This window comes from Gopherus evgoodei, chromosome 5 (assembly GCF_007399415.2).
Source record: "Gopherus evgoodei ecotype Sinaloan lineage chromosome 5, rGopEvg1_v1.p, whole genome shotgun sequence".
NCBI lineage: Eukaryota > Metazoa > Chordata > Testudines > Testudinidae > Gopherus > Gopherus evgoodei.
In genome coordinates this window covers 50,402,996-50,422,497 of record NC_044326.1, presented here as the reverse complement: position 1 = coordinate 50,422,497, position 19,502 = coordinate 50,402,996, and the positions used below count along the sequence as shown (strand labels likewise).

The 19,502-nt window shown below is 39.9% G+C and overlaps 1 protein-coding gene across 1 annotated transcript in view; it reads left to right on the top strand.

Annotated features, from left to right (window-relative positions):
* NFXL1 (nuclear transcription factor, X-box binding like 1) overlaps nucleotides 1–19,502 on the top strand; it is a 97,790-nt gene that overhangs the window by 5,054 nt on the left and 73,234 nt on the right. Inside the window, 6 exon segments of the mRNA XM_030563071.1 lie at nucleotides 1,930–1,953; nucleotides 2,577–2,710; nucleotides 17,637–17,815; nucleotides 18,040–18,201; nucleotides 18,357–18,457; nucleotides 19,139–19,253. Coding sequence (XP_030418931.1) covers nucleotides 2,613–2,710; nucleotides 17,637–17,815; nucleotides 18,040–18,201; nucleotides 18,357–18,457; nucleotides 19,139–19,253 — 655 coding nt within the window. The 5' untranslated portion in view covers nucleotides 1,930–1,953; nucleotides 2,577–2,612.

Below are 19,502 nucleotides of genomic sequence, written 5' to 3'. Positions count from 1 at the left end.
AATTTTCACAGTTGTAGAAAATTAGGGAAGGGGAGTCAGACATTTAGTTAATTACCTTTTTGAATCTGCGTTAAGCTTTATAACGGTTAAAATACACATTGTCACTTAAATTTGTAAATTTTGATTATCTAGGGAAATACTTTTTCATTGGTTTGTGTGTATACAGCAACATTGGTTTGATATTTATCAATAAAAACTTAGTCCTTCCAAGCCTAAGGATCACGGGATTATAAGGATCACATCTTAAAATTTTAGAAAGTCACGGATGCAAAAAGTAGCAGCAATAGGGTTTACGCTTCCAAGGTTACAATTGTTGAACCTTGGTTAAGATATTGTTACAATCAGCAATAGGGGAGTATTACAGTTGGATCATGTAGTAACGGGAACCAAAATTAAGCTACAGTATTGTAGAATGAGTCAGTAAGGTACAGTGAGAGAAAACTGGGGGATTTTACTTGTTTGGGTATTGAGATCTGCATAGTTGAATAAATATAGCCAAAATTACGACCCTCCCATATTTTTTTTTCACATAGCCACATTTTTCCATGACCCAACATATCTCAGACCAAATCTTACTCCCACTGAAATCAGTTGAAAAATGCCATTTAATTCAATAGGAACATGATTGGGCCCATCATACTTCACTGTAGTAAATGTTGTAAGGGGAAACAGACTGGCTATGCCCTTGGTTTGCAATAACAAATCTTGCTACAAAAGAGGGAGCGTGCAGAAAAACTTTACTTTTTTTTTAATGGTGGATAGTTGTATGTACCTATTAAAGCTGATGACATTAACTTGTACGAGGCTTCTGTGAACAACACATGATATGTGATTTTTTATTAGACCTTTTCGTTCTTAATTAAGTACATTTTTAATGTGTCAAGGTCTGTGTTTTTTAATTTGATTTGTCCTGCGACAGTTGACATCACTTACCAGTAGACCTAAAATCATTTGGAAGCTTGAATGAAAGTTTTGTGTTTTTTCTTTTGTTTTTTAAATCAACACATTATTACTCATCTTGTATCCTTAACAGTTTTCTCCATTGAATATTTTAACTCAAATATAGTAAACCTCTCAACTGTTTATAAATGTTAGTTTTGGAAATGAACTATTGAGCTATTAACTTTCTTACTGGGTCTGGACTAACACACTTTTGACTTTGAGTCACAAGATTGGAAATATTTTTCTCTCTTGGCCTTTCGTAGGTTAAATGTAAAACAACTGGCTTCCATTTTAAAATGTCCAAGGGTAAATCCAGAGAAAAGGGAAATTCAGACTTAAATCTTCAGCTGTTTCACTTACCCCATTATGTCTAGTTCCTGCAATACACTGAACCTTTGAAGGGTGCCTATGGAGATCATGGCAGTGAGCCTCCCATTCTGGGATGACAGACTCAGGTTTGTATGGCTCATGTTACCGTGCTAAAAATACCGTTGCAGCTTAGGCTCTGAGTCCTGGGTAGGGGGTAGACTTCAGAGCTAGAGTTCAAGCCTAACCCATGACATCAAAGTGCTGTGTACACAGGTTTTTTAGCACGGTAGCGTGATCCTGAGTCTGTTGACCTGGACTGGGAGACTTTCTGCCATGGGCTATGTAGACATGCCCTAAAGGGCATCACATCATAAATTAGACTATAAACTTGCAGACAAGGATGCTTTTAACTCAAAGGGCTGTGACATAGGTGTGTACTGCCTTGCGTTCCTTGTGCAGTGCACAAGATTTACACACATACATACTTATGTACACAGACCCTGATTCACATCTGTGCACTGGAGGTTGTGTCCCTAAATTGGGTGTATTTTTATAGATATTTGCTATAATATTGCTTTGAGATAATTTTCACAGTAATCTTTCATACTTCAGACTGACAACAGTACAAATTTATTCACCATTGAAGTGTTTTCATAATTGTTTTTATCCTGTTTGCAGGTTTCCAGTTATCTTTTAGACAGAGTATGTTCCTTCCCAACTCACCTTCTGTTTCACCTTGCTGTGAAATCATAAAGCTGCATTTGTTCTATTTCACTTGATTCTCAGCCACAGGCTGATGTACTGAGCATACCATTATGACTTCGCTTCAGGATCAGCAAAGAAATACAGCCAGGACCAAGAACACAAAACTTCAGTAATGGCAAGGGGAGCACAGAAGGAAACTGGCCACAATAAATTACTTGTTTGTTTTAACTTTGTCAGTTATGAAAGTACCCCCTTTAAAAGGGACGCTACATTAAAATTGACACTTCTGCATGAATCTTTGACTTGTTGCATATAACACCTAAGATTAGAGAGGGAAAAAATGTTTTAGTATTTCTTTTGTGTAATTATGCCCACATAAGCAACATGAAAAACATATACAGCAATAGAAGAGAGAACAACATTTACAACAGTATGAAGCTGTAAAAGTAAAATCATCAAAATTGGTAGGTGACTACAGGAGTATATGAAACTTGTTTTACCTCCTCTTTTAATTGAATAGATTTAAAGTTGGTATCCCTTTTAGATACTAGTTTTTTCATTCATTTAATCAGAAGCAAGCTTAATAGGTGCTAGTCATTTCTTTTATGTTTCTATTTTAGGTCTGGAGCTGTTCTGGATGTTTCTGTATATTTCACATGCCATGCATCCAAAAGTGGGCTAAGGACAGCCTTTTTCTTATATCTTCTCCCTTGACAGATGATGATTTTGGGAAGAAAGATTATCCATGGCCTTGGTAAGCTTTTCATTTTACATTTACAAAGATGCCTTGATTGAGGACTAAGTGAAAACGGGAGTCACTTCAAAAATAACAATACTTGTAACTGGAAAACATGTACTCCATACTTGCTTTCACATTGTTCTATGAATTTGTTTGACGCTCACACTGGCACAGTTTTATGTTTTAGGAAACATAAAAAAAAAATCGCTGCATTAAACTTCAGCATATGAAAACAGCAACTTGACTGTTGTACAGATCTCCTGTTTTACCCTCGGTTAAAATGTGTTTTTGATGGATCCCGTCCCCTCCGCGCCCCCCCGCCCGGAGTGCCAGCTGGAACTGGGGTACCACTGAGTCCTCCCAATCTACCAGCCTGGGCTTCCTTTTACACTGTATTGCTGTGACAAGCTGCAAAGCTCTCTCCAGCCTGCACTCCTGCATACATACAGGTAGGGACGCACCCAGCTCCAGTTAAACAACGGCTCTTTGACCAGCCCTTGCATGGGAAGGCTACAGCTAGGGCAACTACCAGCTTCTCAGGCACGCACCCACTCTGGTGTATAAACCCAAAATTATACCGGCTTGTGCTGCACAGGGAACTGTACAGTGGAAGCTCATAAAATTTGCTTCCTCCCTCAATGTGGAGAGGAATATCAACAGCCTTTTGCCCTTGAGTTATGATTTCCACACATTGGTTTAGATCAAGCAAAAATGAGTTTGACTACAAAAGAGATCTTAAGCGATTAAAAAAAAATTGTGATTAAACGATAATAGAATACCATTTATTTACATTTTGGACATTTCCTATATTGAAAACGTAGATTTCAATTGCAACACAAAATACAAAGTGTACTGTATTCACTTTATATTTTTGAGTATTTGCACTGTAAAAAGCAAAAGAAATAGTATTTTTCAGTTCACCTAATACAAGTACTGTAGTTCAATCTCTTTATCAAGAATGTTGAACTTAAAAATGTAGAATTATGTACAAAAAACCTGCATTCAAAACCAAAACAAATAGAGCCCACAAGTCCACTCAGTCCTGCTTGTTGTTCAGCCAATCGCTCAGACACACAAGTTTGTTTACATTTGCAGGAGATAATGCTGCCTGCTTGTTGTTTACAATACCATGTGAAAGTGAAAAAAGACATTCTCATGGCACTGTTGTAAATATCTGCGATGCAGGCTACATGCTAGATGTGGTAAAGATTCATATGTCCTTTCATGCTTCAATCACCATTCCCAGGGGCATGCATCCATGCTGATGACAGGTTCTGCTCAATAACAATCCAAAGTAGTGCAAACCAACTCCACCAGAGAGGTCCTTTGGGGCCATCTGCCTGTCCCAAGTCAGGATAAAGGAGGAGGGTTGGGCGTGGGGCTAGCAACTCCACCTCGTAAAAAAAATCAACCTGCTACAGAAACGCCAACAATAGAGACAACAGAGACTTTTACCCTGGAAAAAGAACGGTCTTCAACTCGAAGATGCATGACGCTGGGTGGTAAAAGCCTTGAGGAAGCCACTAAGCCAATTACCCTTCTTGCAACCAGGAGGATTACCATAGGCGCATGGAACGTGAGGACCATGTACGAGTCAGGAAAGACGGCGCAGGTTGCAGCAGAGATGAGGAGCAACAACCTGACCCTATTAGGGATTAGCGAGACAAGATGGACGCAAGCGAGACAGAGACGACTGTTGACAGGAGAGCTGTTGCTGTATTCAGGACAGGAAGAGAGCGACGCACCCCACACACAGGGAGTAGGCTTCATGTTGTCCAAGCAGGCACAGAGAGCACTGATTGGATGGGAGGCACATGGTCCCAGGATCATCACAGCATCCTTCAGAACTAAAATGAAGAGGATTAAGATGAATGTTGTTCAGTGCTATGCTCCAACTAATGACAGCGAAGAGGAGGACAAAGATTATTTTTACAACAGACTCCAGAGAATATTAGAGATTCTCCCAGTCAGAGACATCATCATCCTTATGGGAGACTTTAATGCCAAAATTGGACCTGACAACACAGGATACGAACAAGTCATGGGGACCCACGCTCTGGGAGAGATGAGTGAGAATGAAGAGAGATTTGTGGATCTGTGTGCACTTAACAACCTGGTCATAGGAGGTAGCATCTTTCCTCACAAGCGGATCCACAAGAGTACCTGGGTATCACCAGCAGGCATGACAGAAAATCAGATCGATCATATCTGCATTAGCAAGAAGTTCGGAAGATCCTTGTAGGACGTTAGAGTTAGAAGAGGAGCAGACGCGGCGTCCGACCATCACTTAGTGGTAGCCAGATTGAAGCTGAAGCTGAAAAAGAACTGGATAGACGTGTCAGACAGAAGAGTGAAGTACAACGTCAGCCTTCTGAAGGACCATAAGACCAAGGAAGATTTTGGACTGACGCTGAAGAATAAGTTTTCAGTATTACAGGATCGGTCTGAGGAAGACAGTGTACTAAACAGATGGCAGAAAGTGAGAGACACTTAGGTCAGTATGCCAGAAAGTGCTTGGAATTAAGAAACACCAGCAGAAAGAGTGGATCACAGCAGAGACCTTGATCAAGATAGAAGACAGAAAGAAGGCGGCGGCAGCGGTCAATAACAGCAGGACTAGAGCAGCGAAGGCCAAAGCTCAAAAAGAGTATGCTGAAGCCCATAGAGCAGTGAAGAGGAATATCAGGAAGGACAAGAGAGAGTATGTGGATGAACTGGCAGCAGAAGCGGAGCAGGCAGCATACAGCGGTAATATGAAACAGCTGGTTGATACTACCAGGCAACTGTCAGGAAAGTTCAGCAAGCCAGAACGTCCCATTAAAGACAAGCAGAAAAAGTCTATAACAGGAATAGAACAACAGATGAACAGATGGGTGGAGCACTTTGAAGAACTCTTGAACAGACCAGCACCACCAAATCTACCAGATATCAACCCAGCCAACGAGGACCTTCCAATTTAATTGCGATAAACCAACCAGAGATGAGATCAGAAAAGCCATCACCATGATGAAGAATAGGAAGGTTGCTGGACCTGATGACATCCCAGCAGAGGCCCTGAAAGCAGACCTGGATGCTTCAGTGGAAATGCTGTACCCCCTCTTTGAGAAGATATGGGAAGAAGAAGTGATTCTGGTAGGCTGGAAAGAGGGATATCTCATCAAAATCCCCAAGAAAGGAGATCTTAGCAACTGTGCCAATTATAGAGGAATCACACTCCTGTCGGTGCCAGGGAAGGTCTTTAACCGAGTCCTCTTAGAGAGAATGAAGGATGCCGTCGATCCACAGCTACAAGATGAACAGGCAGGTTTCTGGCAGAATAGAGCATGCACGGACCAGATAGCAACACTTCGCATCATAGTTGAGCAGTCTGTGGAGTGGAACTCCTCGTTGTACATCAACTTTGTTGATTATGAGAAAGCGTTTGATAGCGTGGATCGAGACCCCCTCTGGAAGCTCCTTCGGCCCTACGACATCCCAGCAAAGGTGGTCAACCTGATCAAGAACTCATATGACGGTATACACTGTAGAGTGATCCATAGAGGGCAGCTTACTAACAGTTTCCAGGTGCAAACTGGAGTCAGGCAAGGATGCTTGTTGTGACCACTGCTCTTTCTCCTCGTCATCGATTGGATTATGAAGACATCCACTTATGAGCGTAGGAACGGAATCCAGTGGACGTTGTGGACCCAGCTTGATGACCTGGACTTTGCTGACGACCTTGCACTCCTTTCGCACAGTAAACAGCAGATGCAAGAGAAGACCAACGTAGTGGCAGCCACGTCATCACAGGTTGGCCTCAACATTCGCAAGGACAAGACCAGGATCCTTAGGATTAACTCCATCAGCAATGACCCAGTCACACTGAATGGAAGCCCCCTGGAAGAAGTGCAGTCCTTCACCTACCTAGGTAGCATCATCGACCAGCAGGGTGGCACAGACACAGACATCAAAGTAAGGCTTGGTAAGGCAAGAGCAGCCTTCTTACAGCTCAAGAACATCTGGAGCTCCAGTGAGCTGTCTTTGGCAATAAAAATTCGATTGTTCAACTCCAGTGTGAAATCAGTCCTACTATATGGAGCTGAAATGTGGAGGACAACCAAAACAACCATCAGGAAGATCCAGACCTTCATTAATAGCTGCCTCAGAAGGATTCTCCAAATCCGCTGGCCAGACACCATCAGTAACATCCACCTCTTGGAAAGGACCTGTCAACTCCCAGCAGAGGAAGAAATCAGAAGGAGAAGGTGGAGTTGGATAGGACATACACTACGTAAGCAGCCAACTAACATCACCAGACAGGCACTGCGGTGGAACCCCCAAGGCAAGCGGAAAAGAGGCCATCCAAGAAACACCTGGCAACGCGACCTTCAGGCTGATAGCAAAAAAATGGGCTATACCTGGAACCAGCTAAAGCAAATGGCTCAGGATAGAGGACTCTGGAGATCTGTGGTTGGCGGCCGATACCCCGATTGGGGTGACGGGCATGAGTGAGTGAGTGCAAACCAATGCATTTTCATTTTCATTATCTGAGTCAGATGCCACCAGCAGAAGGCTGGTGGTGATTGTTGGGTTTTTTTTGGGTGGTTCAGGTTCTGTAGTTTCTGTATTGGAGTGTTGCTCTTTTAAGACTTTTGAAAGCATGCTCCACGCCTCGTCCCTCTGATGGAAGGCACTTCAAATTCTTAAACCTTGGGTCCAGTGCTGTAGCTATCTTTGGAAATCTCACATTGGTACCTTCTTTGCGTTTTGTCAAATCTGCAGTGAAAGTGTTCTTAAAATGAACATGTTCTGGGCCGTCATCCAAGACTGCTATAACATGATCTATATGGCAGAATGTGGGTAAAACAGAGCAGAGGACAGACAATTCTCCCCCCAAGGAGTTCAGTCACAAATTTAATTAATGCATTATTTTTTTAATGAGTTTCATCAGCATGGAAGCATGTCTAAAAATCCTTTTAGTCTGGCTTCAGCACTTGCCTCAGTTCAGTCTTTGTTCCTCAGGTATCTCCAGGAGTCGTCTTGTGTAGGCAGTGAAGAACCCCAGATGATGTCACTCACTGCCTTATATAGCTTTTGCATAGGGTGGGAATTCTTTGTTTCAAAGCTTGGTTCCCAGGCTGGTCTGTGGAAAAACACTGACATCCCAAGATGGAGTCTAGAGACATGGTCTCATTACATGTCCTTGCAGAGTCCTAGCAGCCATTACTTGGAGGCTGTCTCTAGTGTTCTCAGGAAGGCTCCTAGGTGTTCTCCTAAGACATTTCCTAATGGGCCATTTCCCACCCACTGTCTAGACTGGAAGTGTCTTGTCTAGTGGGAGTTCTCCAGGTGTAACAACTTTTGAAATGCAGAGACATAGTAAATATTCATAACTTCAGATACAAAAATGTTACATGCATACAAATAGGATGATGATATTCAGGAAATCATATCCTTTCCAGTGATGTCTCACCTGACTTATCTTGCATAAAATGCATCATAACTGTGTCAGAATCATATCATAATATAGAAGCATAAAATGGGAAGGGACCTCGAGAGGTCATCTAGTCCAATCCGCTGCACTCAAGGCAGGACTAAGTATTGTCTAGACCATCCCTGACAGGTGTTTGTCCAACCTGCTTTTAAAAATCCCCAATGATGGAGATTCCACAACCTCCCTAGGCAATTTATTCCAGTACTTAACTTCCTAACCGTCAGAAGTGGTTTTTCCTAATGTCCAGCCTAAACCGCTCTTGCTTCAATTTAAGACCATTGCTTCTTGTCCTATCCTCAGAGGTTAAGAATAATTTTTCTCCCTCCTCCTTGTAACAACCTTTTATGTAATTGAAAACTGTTATCCTGTCTTCTCTTCTCCAGACTAAACAAACCCATTTTTTTCTATTTTCCCTCATAGGTCATGTTTTGTAGACCTTTAGTAGCTTTTGTTGCTTTTCTCTGGACTTTCTCTAATTTGTCCACATCTTTCCTGAAACATGATGCCCAGAACTGGACTCAATACTCCAATTGAGACCTAATCAGAGCGGAGTAGAGAGGAAGTTATTTCTTGTCTTGATTACAGTATTCCTGCTAATACATCCGAGAAGGATTTTTGGTTTTTTGCAACAGTGTTACACTGTTGACTCATATTTGGCTTGTGATCCACTCTGACCCCCAGATCTATTTCCGCAGTATTCCTTCCTAGGTAGTCATTTTCCATTTTGTATGTGTGCAACTGATTGTTCCTTCCTAAATGGAGTACTTTGCATTTGTCCTTATTGAATTTCATCCTATTTACCTCAGAACATTTCTCCAGTTTGTTCAGATCATTTTTAATTTTAATCCTATCCTCCAAAGCCATTGTAACCTCTCTCAGCTTGGTATTGTCCGTAAACTTTATAAGTGTACTCTCTATGCCATTATCTAAATAATGGATGAAGATATTGAACAGACCCAGAACTGATCCCTGTGGGACCCCACTTGTTATGCCCTTCCACTGATAACTGCTCTCTGGGAATGATTTTCAACCAGTTATGCACCCACCTTATCGTAGCTCCATCTAGATTGTATTTCCATAGTTTGTTTGAGAAGGTCATGCGAGACAGTATCAAAAGCCTTACTAAAGTCAAGATATACCACATGTATGGCTTCCCTATTATCCACAAGGCTTGTTGCCCTGTCAAAGAAAGCTAATAGGTTGGTTTGACACCATTTGTTCTTGACAAATCCATGCTGACTGTTACTTATCACCTCATTATCTTCCAGTGTTTTGCAAATTGATTTCTTAATTATTTGCTCCATTATCTTCCCACATACAGAAGTTAAGCTGACTGGTCTGTAATTCCCCGGGTTGTCCATATTTCCCCTTTTATAGATGGGCACTATATTTGCCCTTTTCCAGTCTTCTGGAATGTCTCCCGTCTTCTATGACTTGTCAAAGATAATTGCTAATGGCTCAGATCTCCTCAGTCAGCTCCCTGAGTATTCTAGGATGTATTTCATCAGGCCCTGGTGATCTGAAGACCTCTACCTTATCTAAGTAATTTTTGACTTGTTCTTTCTCTATTTTAGACTCAGATCCTACTTCATTTTCACTAGCATTCACTGTGTTAGATGTCCAATCACCACCAACCTTCTTGTTGAAAACCAAAACGAAATCAGTAAGCACCTCTGCCATTTCCACATTATCTGCTATTGTCTTTCCTCCCTCACTGAGTGACTGGCCTACTCTATCCTTGGTCTTCCTCTTGCTTTCAATGTATTTGTAGAATGTTTTCTCATTATTCTTTATGTCCCTAGCTAGTTTGATCTCATTTTGTGCCTTGGCCTTTCTAATTTTGTCTGCATAAGTGTGGTGTTTTGTTTATATTCATCCTTTGTAATCTAACCAAGTTTCCATTTTTTGTAGGGCACCCCCCCCCTTTTTGGAGTTTTTGATCATTGAAGATCTGGTTAAGCCAGATTGGTCTCTTGCCATACTTCCCCCTGCGTAGGAAAGATAGGATAGTTTGCTCTTGTGCCCTTAATAATGTCTCTTTGAAAAACTGGCAACTGTTTTCAATTGTTTTCCCCCTTAGACTTGCTTCTCATGGGATTTTATCTACCAGCTCCCTGAGTTTGCTAAAGTCTGCCTTATTGAAATCCTTTCTTTATTGTGCTGTTCTCCCTCCTACCATTCCTTAGAAACACAAACTCTACTGTTTCATGTTCACTTTCACCCAAGTTACCTTCCACTTTCAAAATGTCAACCAGTTCCTCCCTGTTTGTCAAAATCAAATCTAGAACAGCCACCTCTCCTAGTAGTTTCTCCACCTTCTGAAATGAAAAATTGTCTCCAATATATTTCCAAGAACTTACTGGATAATCTGTGCCCTGCTGTATTGTTTTTCCCAACAGATGTCTGAGTAGTTAGAGTACCCCATCATCACCACATCCTGTGCTTTGGATGATTTTGTTAGTAGTTTAAAAAAAAAAAAAAAAGCCTCATCCACCTCTTCTCCCTGGTTTGGTGGTCTGTCCTACCATGACATCACCCTTGTTTTTTCCCCTTTTATCCTTACCCAGAGACTTTCAGCAAGTCTGTCTTATTTCTATCTCAACCTCAGTCTAAGTATATACATTTTTAATATATAAGGCAACATCTCCGCCCTTTTTTCCCTGCCTGTCCTTCCTGAGCAAGCTGTACCCCTCTATACCAATATTCCAGTCTTGTGTATTATCCTACCAAGTCTCTGTGGTGCCAACTATGTCATAGTTGTGTTTATTTACTAGCATTTCGAGTTCTTCCTGATTATTCCCTATATTTCTCACATTAGTATACAGACATCTAAGATACTGATTTCATTTCCCCCCTCCAGTTCTGTCTTTTCTCCCCCTTATTTCTACTATAACAGCCCATGCTCCCCCCAGATTCTGGCCCTTCTCCCAGGTCTCCCTGTTTTTGACTTACCTGTGGGCTTTGATCACCTGCCCCCATCAAACCTAGTTTAAAGCCTAGTGAGGAACTAGGTTGCTATGAAGAATCACTATGAACAATGTGCGGTGCAGTGTCAGTGTTAAAATGTTTACTCATCAACTTCAAAATCTCTCCTGTCACCACCACTAAATCTAATAAAGATGAGCTGTGATATGATGCATTCTACAGATGGTTAACCTGCAGTGCCAAAGGTTTGCAGTCCAGTCTTTACATGTTTGTTAAATATAAAATTTCTTACCTGTCAATCACCTCAGCTGTTGCATAGGCTGACAGTGCCTCCTCTACTACAAATTAGTATTTTATTTCAAGTGACCTTTTCACTGACATTTTTGACTTCTTCTAAGTACAGATATTTTGCCTTAAAAGTTTGATAAAATTCTGCTTCATAGAATTTTCCTCATTTTGTAAGAATAAGAGGAAAGGAGAGTTTTTGTTACGCTCTAGTCTAAAACAATGGTCTTTCAACCTTTTTTCATTTGCAGGCCCCTGAAAATTTTCAAATGGAGGTCTGGACCCCTTTGGAAATTTTTAAGTATAGTCCATGGACCCCACACTGAAAACCACTGTTCTGTGGTAATGACAGTCTTTCTCAGATCCCCTTAGACTTAGTCCCACGGGTTGAAAACCACTGCTCTAAAATATATTTCAAACCCAACCACCATTATATTTAGTACCTACTAAATTGTATGTGAGTGTTTTGAAGTGTCCATAGCTCATTGAAGAGTAGCTCCGTTTCTGGTGACGCAGAACAATGTTATCCAAGGCAGAGGTTGCCTCACTCCTTACATGCTTCTGCCCCATTCCACAGGAATCGCTGGCACCCCAAAATGTCCAAGACCCTAACATCCACAGGCTCCAGAACTCTAGTGCCTTGCTAAAAAGCTTCTTCTAACTGGCTGTGGGGGTTTTCCCCAGGTTGCAGGGCAGGTATTTCAGCCCCAGCCACCTTCAGACCCTTTAAAAAAACAACCCCCCCAAAGAAATGCACTGTAGGGAGAGAGGAAAACAAAAATGAAATGTAGAGATAGGGCTGCCTAGTGCTGCTTTGCACGCTTCCAGAATGTTGGAGGATGGCTAAATGTTTGTCTCCTGAGAAGCAGAAAATGCATTGTTAAGGTAATGCAAACTCAAACTTCTTGAAACCCAGAGAGTACCTTAATTTTGTAATGCCACCTCCATAGCTGTTAGTCTTAACACTACCCTCTTTGAACGACCTGCCAGCTCTTCCCCTGACAGACGTGGCCCTCTTCATACAAGATTGTGAAGCACTTTGAGATCTGTTGATGAAAAGTGCCAATAATACTGAGTACAGTGGGAATGTGGTCCATGAATACTGTAATAGAAACAGTTACAGCCTGTTCACTAAAGCAAAAATTATGTTTGAGTCAAGCTTAGCAAACGAGTTAGCTGTGCCTGGCCTGTACTCAACCACTTTCCATGCTCATGAGAGAGAAACCTTCACATAATTCAAGTGAGCACTGAGGTGCTCTGTTGTGTGTGCTACCAGGCTGCTAAAAATCTCATTGCAAGAATACACCATTCTGGTTCTCTGTTTGGAGAACTTCCATAACTCTGTGCAGAAACAAGAGATTCTCGATCCCTTAAGGCACTTGCCATATCTGGCAGTATCAACTTTGGCAACTTGCTGCAACTAATCCCTCCACCATTTGGTATGGTTACGTCTATTGTGTTGAAAGGCATTTGGAGTGCATGCAGGTAAATAATGGAATACAATCCTTTTGGGACCCAGTAGAAATGGCACTGTTAGTAATTTGTCTGCTTATTATGAAACAGACTGTGCAGAACCATAATTAGTAGTACTGCCAGCTCTAGGGAGGGTAGAGTTGTGGTTGCTGGAAAGGGGTTATGTGAATGGGTTACGTTAATCCTTTATTTCCATGTTTTCAAACTTTTAAGTTCTTTATCTTAACTCTGCTTTTTCTGGGTTTTAGTGGCTTAAGTTTAGCTACCGTCCATATGGGAAGGGTTTGAGGCAGCACTAGACAACTGTAAGTGTATTGCCTAAGTCTCGTGTGAATTAACTTGTTTTTAAAATTCAGACTTGGCATATGCATAACTGCTAGTGAAAAATGCTGGGAGTTGCTAGGGGTGTGCATGGAAGTTAGTTGAAAAACAATTATGTTTAAGTGGAAACAATGTATTGTCAGAGCAGTATATTACCTGTCAGGATAGTTAAACTGTGTATACCTATCTGCATATTTGAATAAATGCACAATGGCTACAGTTATTCAGCTGCATAATTCTATATACGTAAAAGGATTTCTCATTTTGTCTGTGTGCAGTTACCTACTATATTAGTTCTTTGAACCAAAGAATAGCTTTATTTATTTTTAAGATGTAAAGCGTTATGGCTGAAATTTGAGTTACCAAAGTCAGGAAATTCAGTTATCACTTGACCATGGTGAACCATTAAGATATTGGCAATAGTTCATAAGTGATTGAACAGTTACAGTTGTTATAGGGGGAAAAAACGGGTTTGAATGATGTGGTCTTTGTGCTGGTAAAATATTAGTCTTAGGGCAAGGCTACACTACAAAATTAAGTCAACCTAATTTATGTTGACAGACAGCCATTGCAGTTTCTTTGGTTCCTTATATGCACAATCACATTCTCTAGTCCATTTCCTTTTTATTTTTCTCTTAGCAGTTCATATAAAGGTACCAACACTTGCCACATTAGGCAGAAATTTACAATAGTAGTTAAGCAGTCCTAAGAATGAATGGAATTGTGACATGCTCTCTGGCAGTGACACTTGAAGAATTGCCTTCTCTTTTTCTGGTGATTCTTTTATGCCCCTGGCGTCAATTACATGTCCAGGGTATTCAGCTGAAGGTTTGAAAAACTCACTTTTGTCTTGATGTTCTCTCAGTTCATAGTCTTCAGAATGTTGCAAAACAGCATCCAAATTTTGAAGAGGATCCTCTTGATCCCTTCAGTAGTGAGGATATTGTCCAAAATAGCATTGAACTCCATTCAGTCCCTTCAGAGTCTCATCTGTAGCTTTCTGCAATGCACAGGTGCCTATGTGGCACCAAAAGGTAACCTGATATGGCAAAATAAGCTTTTTCATGTGTTGTGGGATATTTGCAAGATGCCAGATCACTCTCTATTTGTAGGTATGCATCAAGCAATCCAATTTACTGAGACGCTGTCCTCTGCTAATAGTAGCAAACAAATCTTCAATAGGAGATAGTGGATACTGGTTTGCACATAAAATTGGATTCACTTTGAAATCTCCACAAATTCGGACGGAGACGTCCTTCCTGATCACTGTTAGAATGGGTGTAGGCCACTGACTGTGTGAAACTGTGACAAGATTCCGATGTTCACTAGATAGTCCACATCAGCTTCCACTGGAGGCTTCAGAGAATAAGGCACAACTCTGGGCTTGCAATATTTTGACTGTATGTCAGATTTAACAGTGAGCTTCACTGATGGGTTGCTTATTTGTCCAAGCCCTTTTTCAAAAACTTTGGAGTGATTGTACAGTATTTTTTGAAGGTTTCAAGGTGTGTTGTGATTACCTTGATACAGTTCAGCTGCTCAAGCCAAGTTCTGCCAAATAATCATAGATATTTTCCTTCAGTCATGGACAATCAATTTTTGTTACCCTTGTATATTTTGTTGAACTTGCACCTGGAGTCTCCCTTTTTGGAATTAACTTTTCTCCTTAAATCTCTTAAATCTTTTGAGACAGCCACTCCAGTATCAAGCTCCATATTTGTAGGAACTCCCTCAGTCAAGGGTATAACCCAGGAGCCATCTCTTACTTAAGTTCTGATAACGTGCAGTTCTAGGACTCGCTGAATGTCACTAGAGCTTTGTCTTTTTCCACGTTAATTTCTGACTTCCATCTTTGCTTAGGTTCAGTCTTCATAGGTCTCTTCTTGGATGGATGGTTACTCTGTGTTGCTAGTTGTTGAATTATGTGACAGGTCATGACAATGTCTCTCTTCTTCTGGCACTTCCTGCAAATGACCTGGTGTGCCTAGCAATTCTCAGTGGTATATAGTTTGCATATGATGGCCACATGGAAATTCCGTACGTTTTGTCCTCTGACTCGCCAATTTAGGGGGTGTATTTCTTGGTTCGCTTTAAATTTCAGAGACTCCTTCTCTGCAGTTTCCATGGCAATAGCTACATCAACAGCCTTGAATGCTAGCGTTGATACAGTCAGTAACTTCTTTCAGATCTGATCATTGTGTAATCCAGAGACAGATTGGTCACATAGGGCATAACTTAATGTTTGTCTGTATGACAGTACTTAGATTTTTTTTTTTTTTTTTAGAGCAGCAATGAACTGTACTACTGGCTCTCTGCTTCCTTGATGGACCCAATATCATTCTGCTATCATCAATGGGGCAGGAGAGAAATGTTTTTGTTTTTTCAGTAATTGTGGCATTTCTGGGCATAATTGGAGACAAGAAGTCACACAGCAATCTGTATGCCTTCCGACCCATTACTATCAGCAATATTGAAATTTGTCCTTCTAGAATGGAATTATAAACTACAAATTTGCTCAGATTGTTTGAGGCACATTACCCATGTTTTACAGTTTTTGCCTAATTCATCAACATTTCTCTTCCCTCCTATTGGACTTTGTGCCCTCCTGGACACTTTCTTCCACAGGAAAACTTTCTTTATTTGCTTTTTTTCCTTCTTGGGCAGTCAGTGGGAGCACTGGATACTCGTGGGTTAGAAGATCCTTGTTGCCAGTGTTATATTTGGACCGAGCAGTTAAGGAGCTAGACCAAGAAGGAACTGATTTTAAACACAGCTGTCTGATCTGGAGACTTTCATTATTTTGGTAACAGAAGTGAGGCTTTGTTCTGAGTACAGAGTACCCACCATTTAAAGAGGCAGGACATTATATAGACCATTTGGAAATGGGGGGAGAAACAAGCAAGGTAGTAATCAGAATTATATGATCTTTATACTCTTATACCACCTGCTACGTTTATTTATAGCCCTTGCGGTTGTGAATTGTCATTGGTCCCTAAGTCTACTGATACTTTTCAAGGACTGACTATAGCAAGTCCCAGCTGTTAGGCTACTGTAACTTGAAATCTCTTGTAGACCTATATTTGTAATGTATAGGTTTTGATTTGCATATCTTAGGAGTCTAATCCAGTAAGAGTTCCCAGTTTTTAGTGTCAGTGTTCTTGGTCCTATGCAGAGGACTGTTTTGGAATAAAATTGTAGTATTTGGATATTACTTGAGGTGTAAAATATTATTCTAAAGGTTTGCTATACTAAATGCTCTCAAGTTTACAATTGTTCATGGAAAAGGTATTGTGGAGCTGGGGGCCTGAAGTATTTGTCATAGTGAGATTATGCATTTAAAAACTAGTATGTAGCAGCCACCCTGATGTATTATAAATTTAACTACTGGTATATAATTAACTAAAACAGTTGCAAAAAAGCAGTGTAGGTTGATTTTAAATCTGCTATTAGCCTCAATTTGAATAGTTGATTTTAATCAGCTTTTCCATTTGTACTTCAATTATCTTCTAAAGAAAGATGTATTCTCATTGGTTAACATGACCATTAAAACATAGAATCATAGAAAAGTAGGACTGGAAGGGACCTCAATAGGTCAGTATGTTGATTTATAGTTAAATAGAGCCTTTACACTAGATTTCACACACCTTTTTGCTACCTAGGAGGGTACACTATAACTAGATGCATCTATTTAAGCAGTTACATTACTTAATATTTTCAGATTTTTAATTGTACATTTTGGTGTGTAATATTGCTTTATTAACTTTTTGGTCATGATTTGTATCAAGCAGTATTAGGGTGGTAACTGGAATTTAATTAAACACACAACAGCATATAACATTTATTTTTATTAAACAAAACCTTAAATGTTTTGCATACATATGCTTATCAAAATATATTTCACATATACAACTAAATAATTTACTGACTATACTTTATCACTCTGTTCATTAATAAAACTGATTATTTCTGTTTAGCCTGGGAAGATTTTCAAATATGCCTAAGTAGAAGTGACTGGACTGTAAATTCCTGAAATGAGAGAGGCTCCTAAGTTACTTAGGCCGACCTGTTGTGTCATATTTGTAAAGCTTGACCTCAAAAGCTAGATGTGTTTTTTCTCTGATACTTTGAGTTAAAGGCTGCTTTTCTATATAAAGTTTCTGATTGAAGCTAGTAGATTCATCATATTTTTTTTTTATTTAAATGGTTTAAGAGATTATAAATTTAGGCCTTAAGACATTTTATATTAAGTTTAGATTTTCTTTTGAACAGCTTTATTTTTTTAAACAAAAATTTTTTTTAGTTTGATATTTAAATAATCTAAATAAAATGATTGTATCGCCTTTTTTTAAAAAAAAATCATACAGCTTTTTCTAGGGTGGACAAAAATCTGTCATTGATAATGTCTGTGTTGCTTTGCCAAACAGAATTAGTAAAACTGTCCTTTTTTCTTTTCTTTCCTGTCAGTCCAAAATGTAGGTTTGAGTACAAACGATCTGAAACTCCCACTAGATACTACTGCTACTGTGGGAAGGTAGAAGATCCAGAGTTGGACCCATGGCTGGTACCTCACTCATGTGGCCAAGTATGTGAGAGGGAATTTAAACCTCCATGTGGGCATAAATGCCTACTGCTCTGTCACCCGGGTAAGTCCCTTCTATGCTATTGATTAATTGTTCACAATTAGTCATGAAAACTATCATGCTTAAAATCAATTATGACACTGGACTTAAAACTTTAATAAATAGGAAGTGAATATTTATGGGAAATTTCATTATTAAAAGTTATTGAACACTAATGAAAGGAAAATAAAATGAGTTATGGAGCCAGCGATGAAATGTTAATTTTGTTTGCTTTTAACCGTTCTCAGGTCCTTGTCCTCCTTGCCCAAAGATGGTCGCAATAGCCTGTTACTGTAAGAAGGCTAAACCAGTGCCGCGAAGGTGCAGTACCAAAGAATGGTCATGTCAGCTGCCATGTGGTCAAAAACTGCCATGTAGACAGCACAATTGTGAGAACCCTTGTCACCCAGGTAGACCTGATCTTCTGAATTGTTCAGAGTAGTTTTGCATCAGTTATGAAGAGTTGAAGCTTGCCTGTGTAAACTAATTAAAAGGAAAAAATGATTGTAATTCTTCTCCCTCTGTCACCTCACAATTAAATCCTGTATTGATCATTTATTTTTAGGAAATTGTCAGTCTTGCCCACGAGTCAGTAAACAAAGGTGTGTCTGTGGTAGACAAACAGCAGAAAGACTTTGTGCAAGTCCATTTTGGCAGTGTGAGCAGGTATGTTTCAGAAGTGCTTTTTTAGATTATCTTTATCTTATGAAAATGGGCTACTTTCTATACTGGAAAATTTTAAAAGGTTACCTGTTAAGAGGGTTTTTTGCTTTTTAAGGTACGTGTTTTTAAACATACACACGCAAATCTAGGCAAAGGTCATTTGAAGACAGATACATTTACATGGGTCCAGTTCACTTCTGACATTAGTATTCACAGCTTTGTTGACTATGTTGGAATTCTGCTTGCTTATGACAGTAGTAAACTTTACTTTCAGTCCCCATCATTTTGAGTAACTTTTAGATTCTTTTGAGAGTAAAACTTCTGTTGCCATCTTAAAAAGTATGAAACACAGCTTAGTATGTGCTCTAGAGCTTCGCTTATTTACTAGTAGCAACTATGAAAAGCTTAATCAGTTTTCTAAGAATGATTCAATATTTGTGGCTCAGAGCTACAACTGAGACTGTAGGTTGTAAAAATCTTAAATTGAGGGAAAGCAAAACATGAGTGCTGTCATGACACAGCGCATAACCTCTGATTTTAATTTGTAACTTAAGTATACTTTCAAAGCTCAGGAAAATCTCCCTTCTCCTTCACAGTCCCATTGGATTTTGCATCCTTTTATCTTGTTAATTTGCTCACTGTCAGCTGTTGAGTTATTGTAGATTTTGTTGTTTTTTCTTTAAGGTGTGTGGGAGAACTTTGCCTTGTGGTAATCACACATGTGAACAAGTTTGTCACTCTGGTCCCTGTGGAGAATGTCCTCGATCTGGGAAAAGACCCTGTCCATGTGGGAAATCAAGTAAGGATTTTTTCTCTCATTGAGGCACATTTATTGTCTGAATATTTGAAGTCTATTTCAGCAATGTCCCACGTAGCATGAATTTACAGGAGACTGTTGTTGCTCAGGACTATAAACCTTTTTTTCAGTACTGTTTGTCAAAGGGTTACTTCTGCAGTGCAGTTACTTAGCAGGTTCCAATAAGCAATGAAAGCTGCAAGTTTTATATAACTTTCTTGCTTGATTCTTTACAAGTTTGATATTGACTTA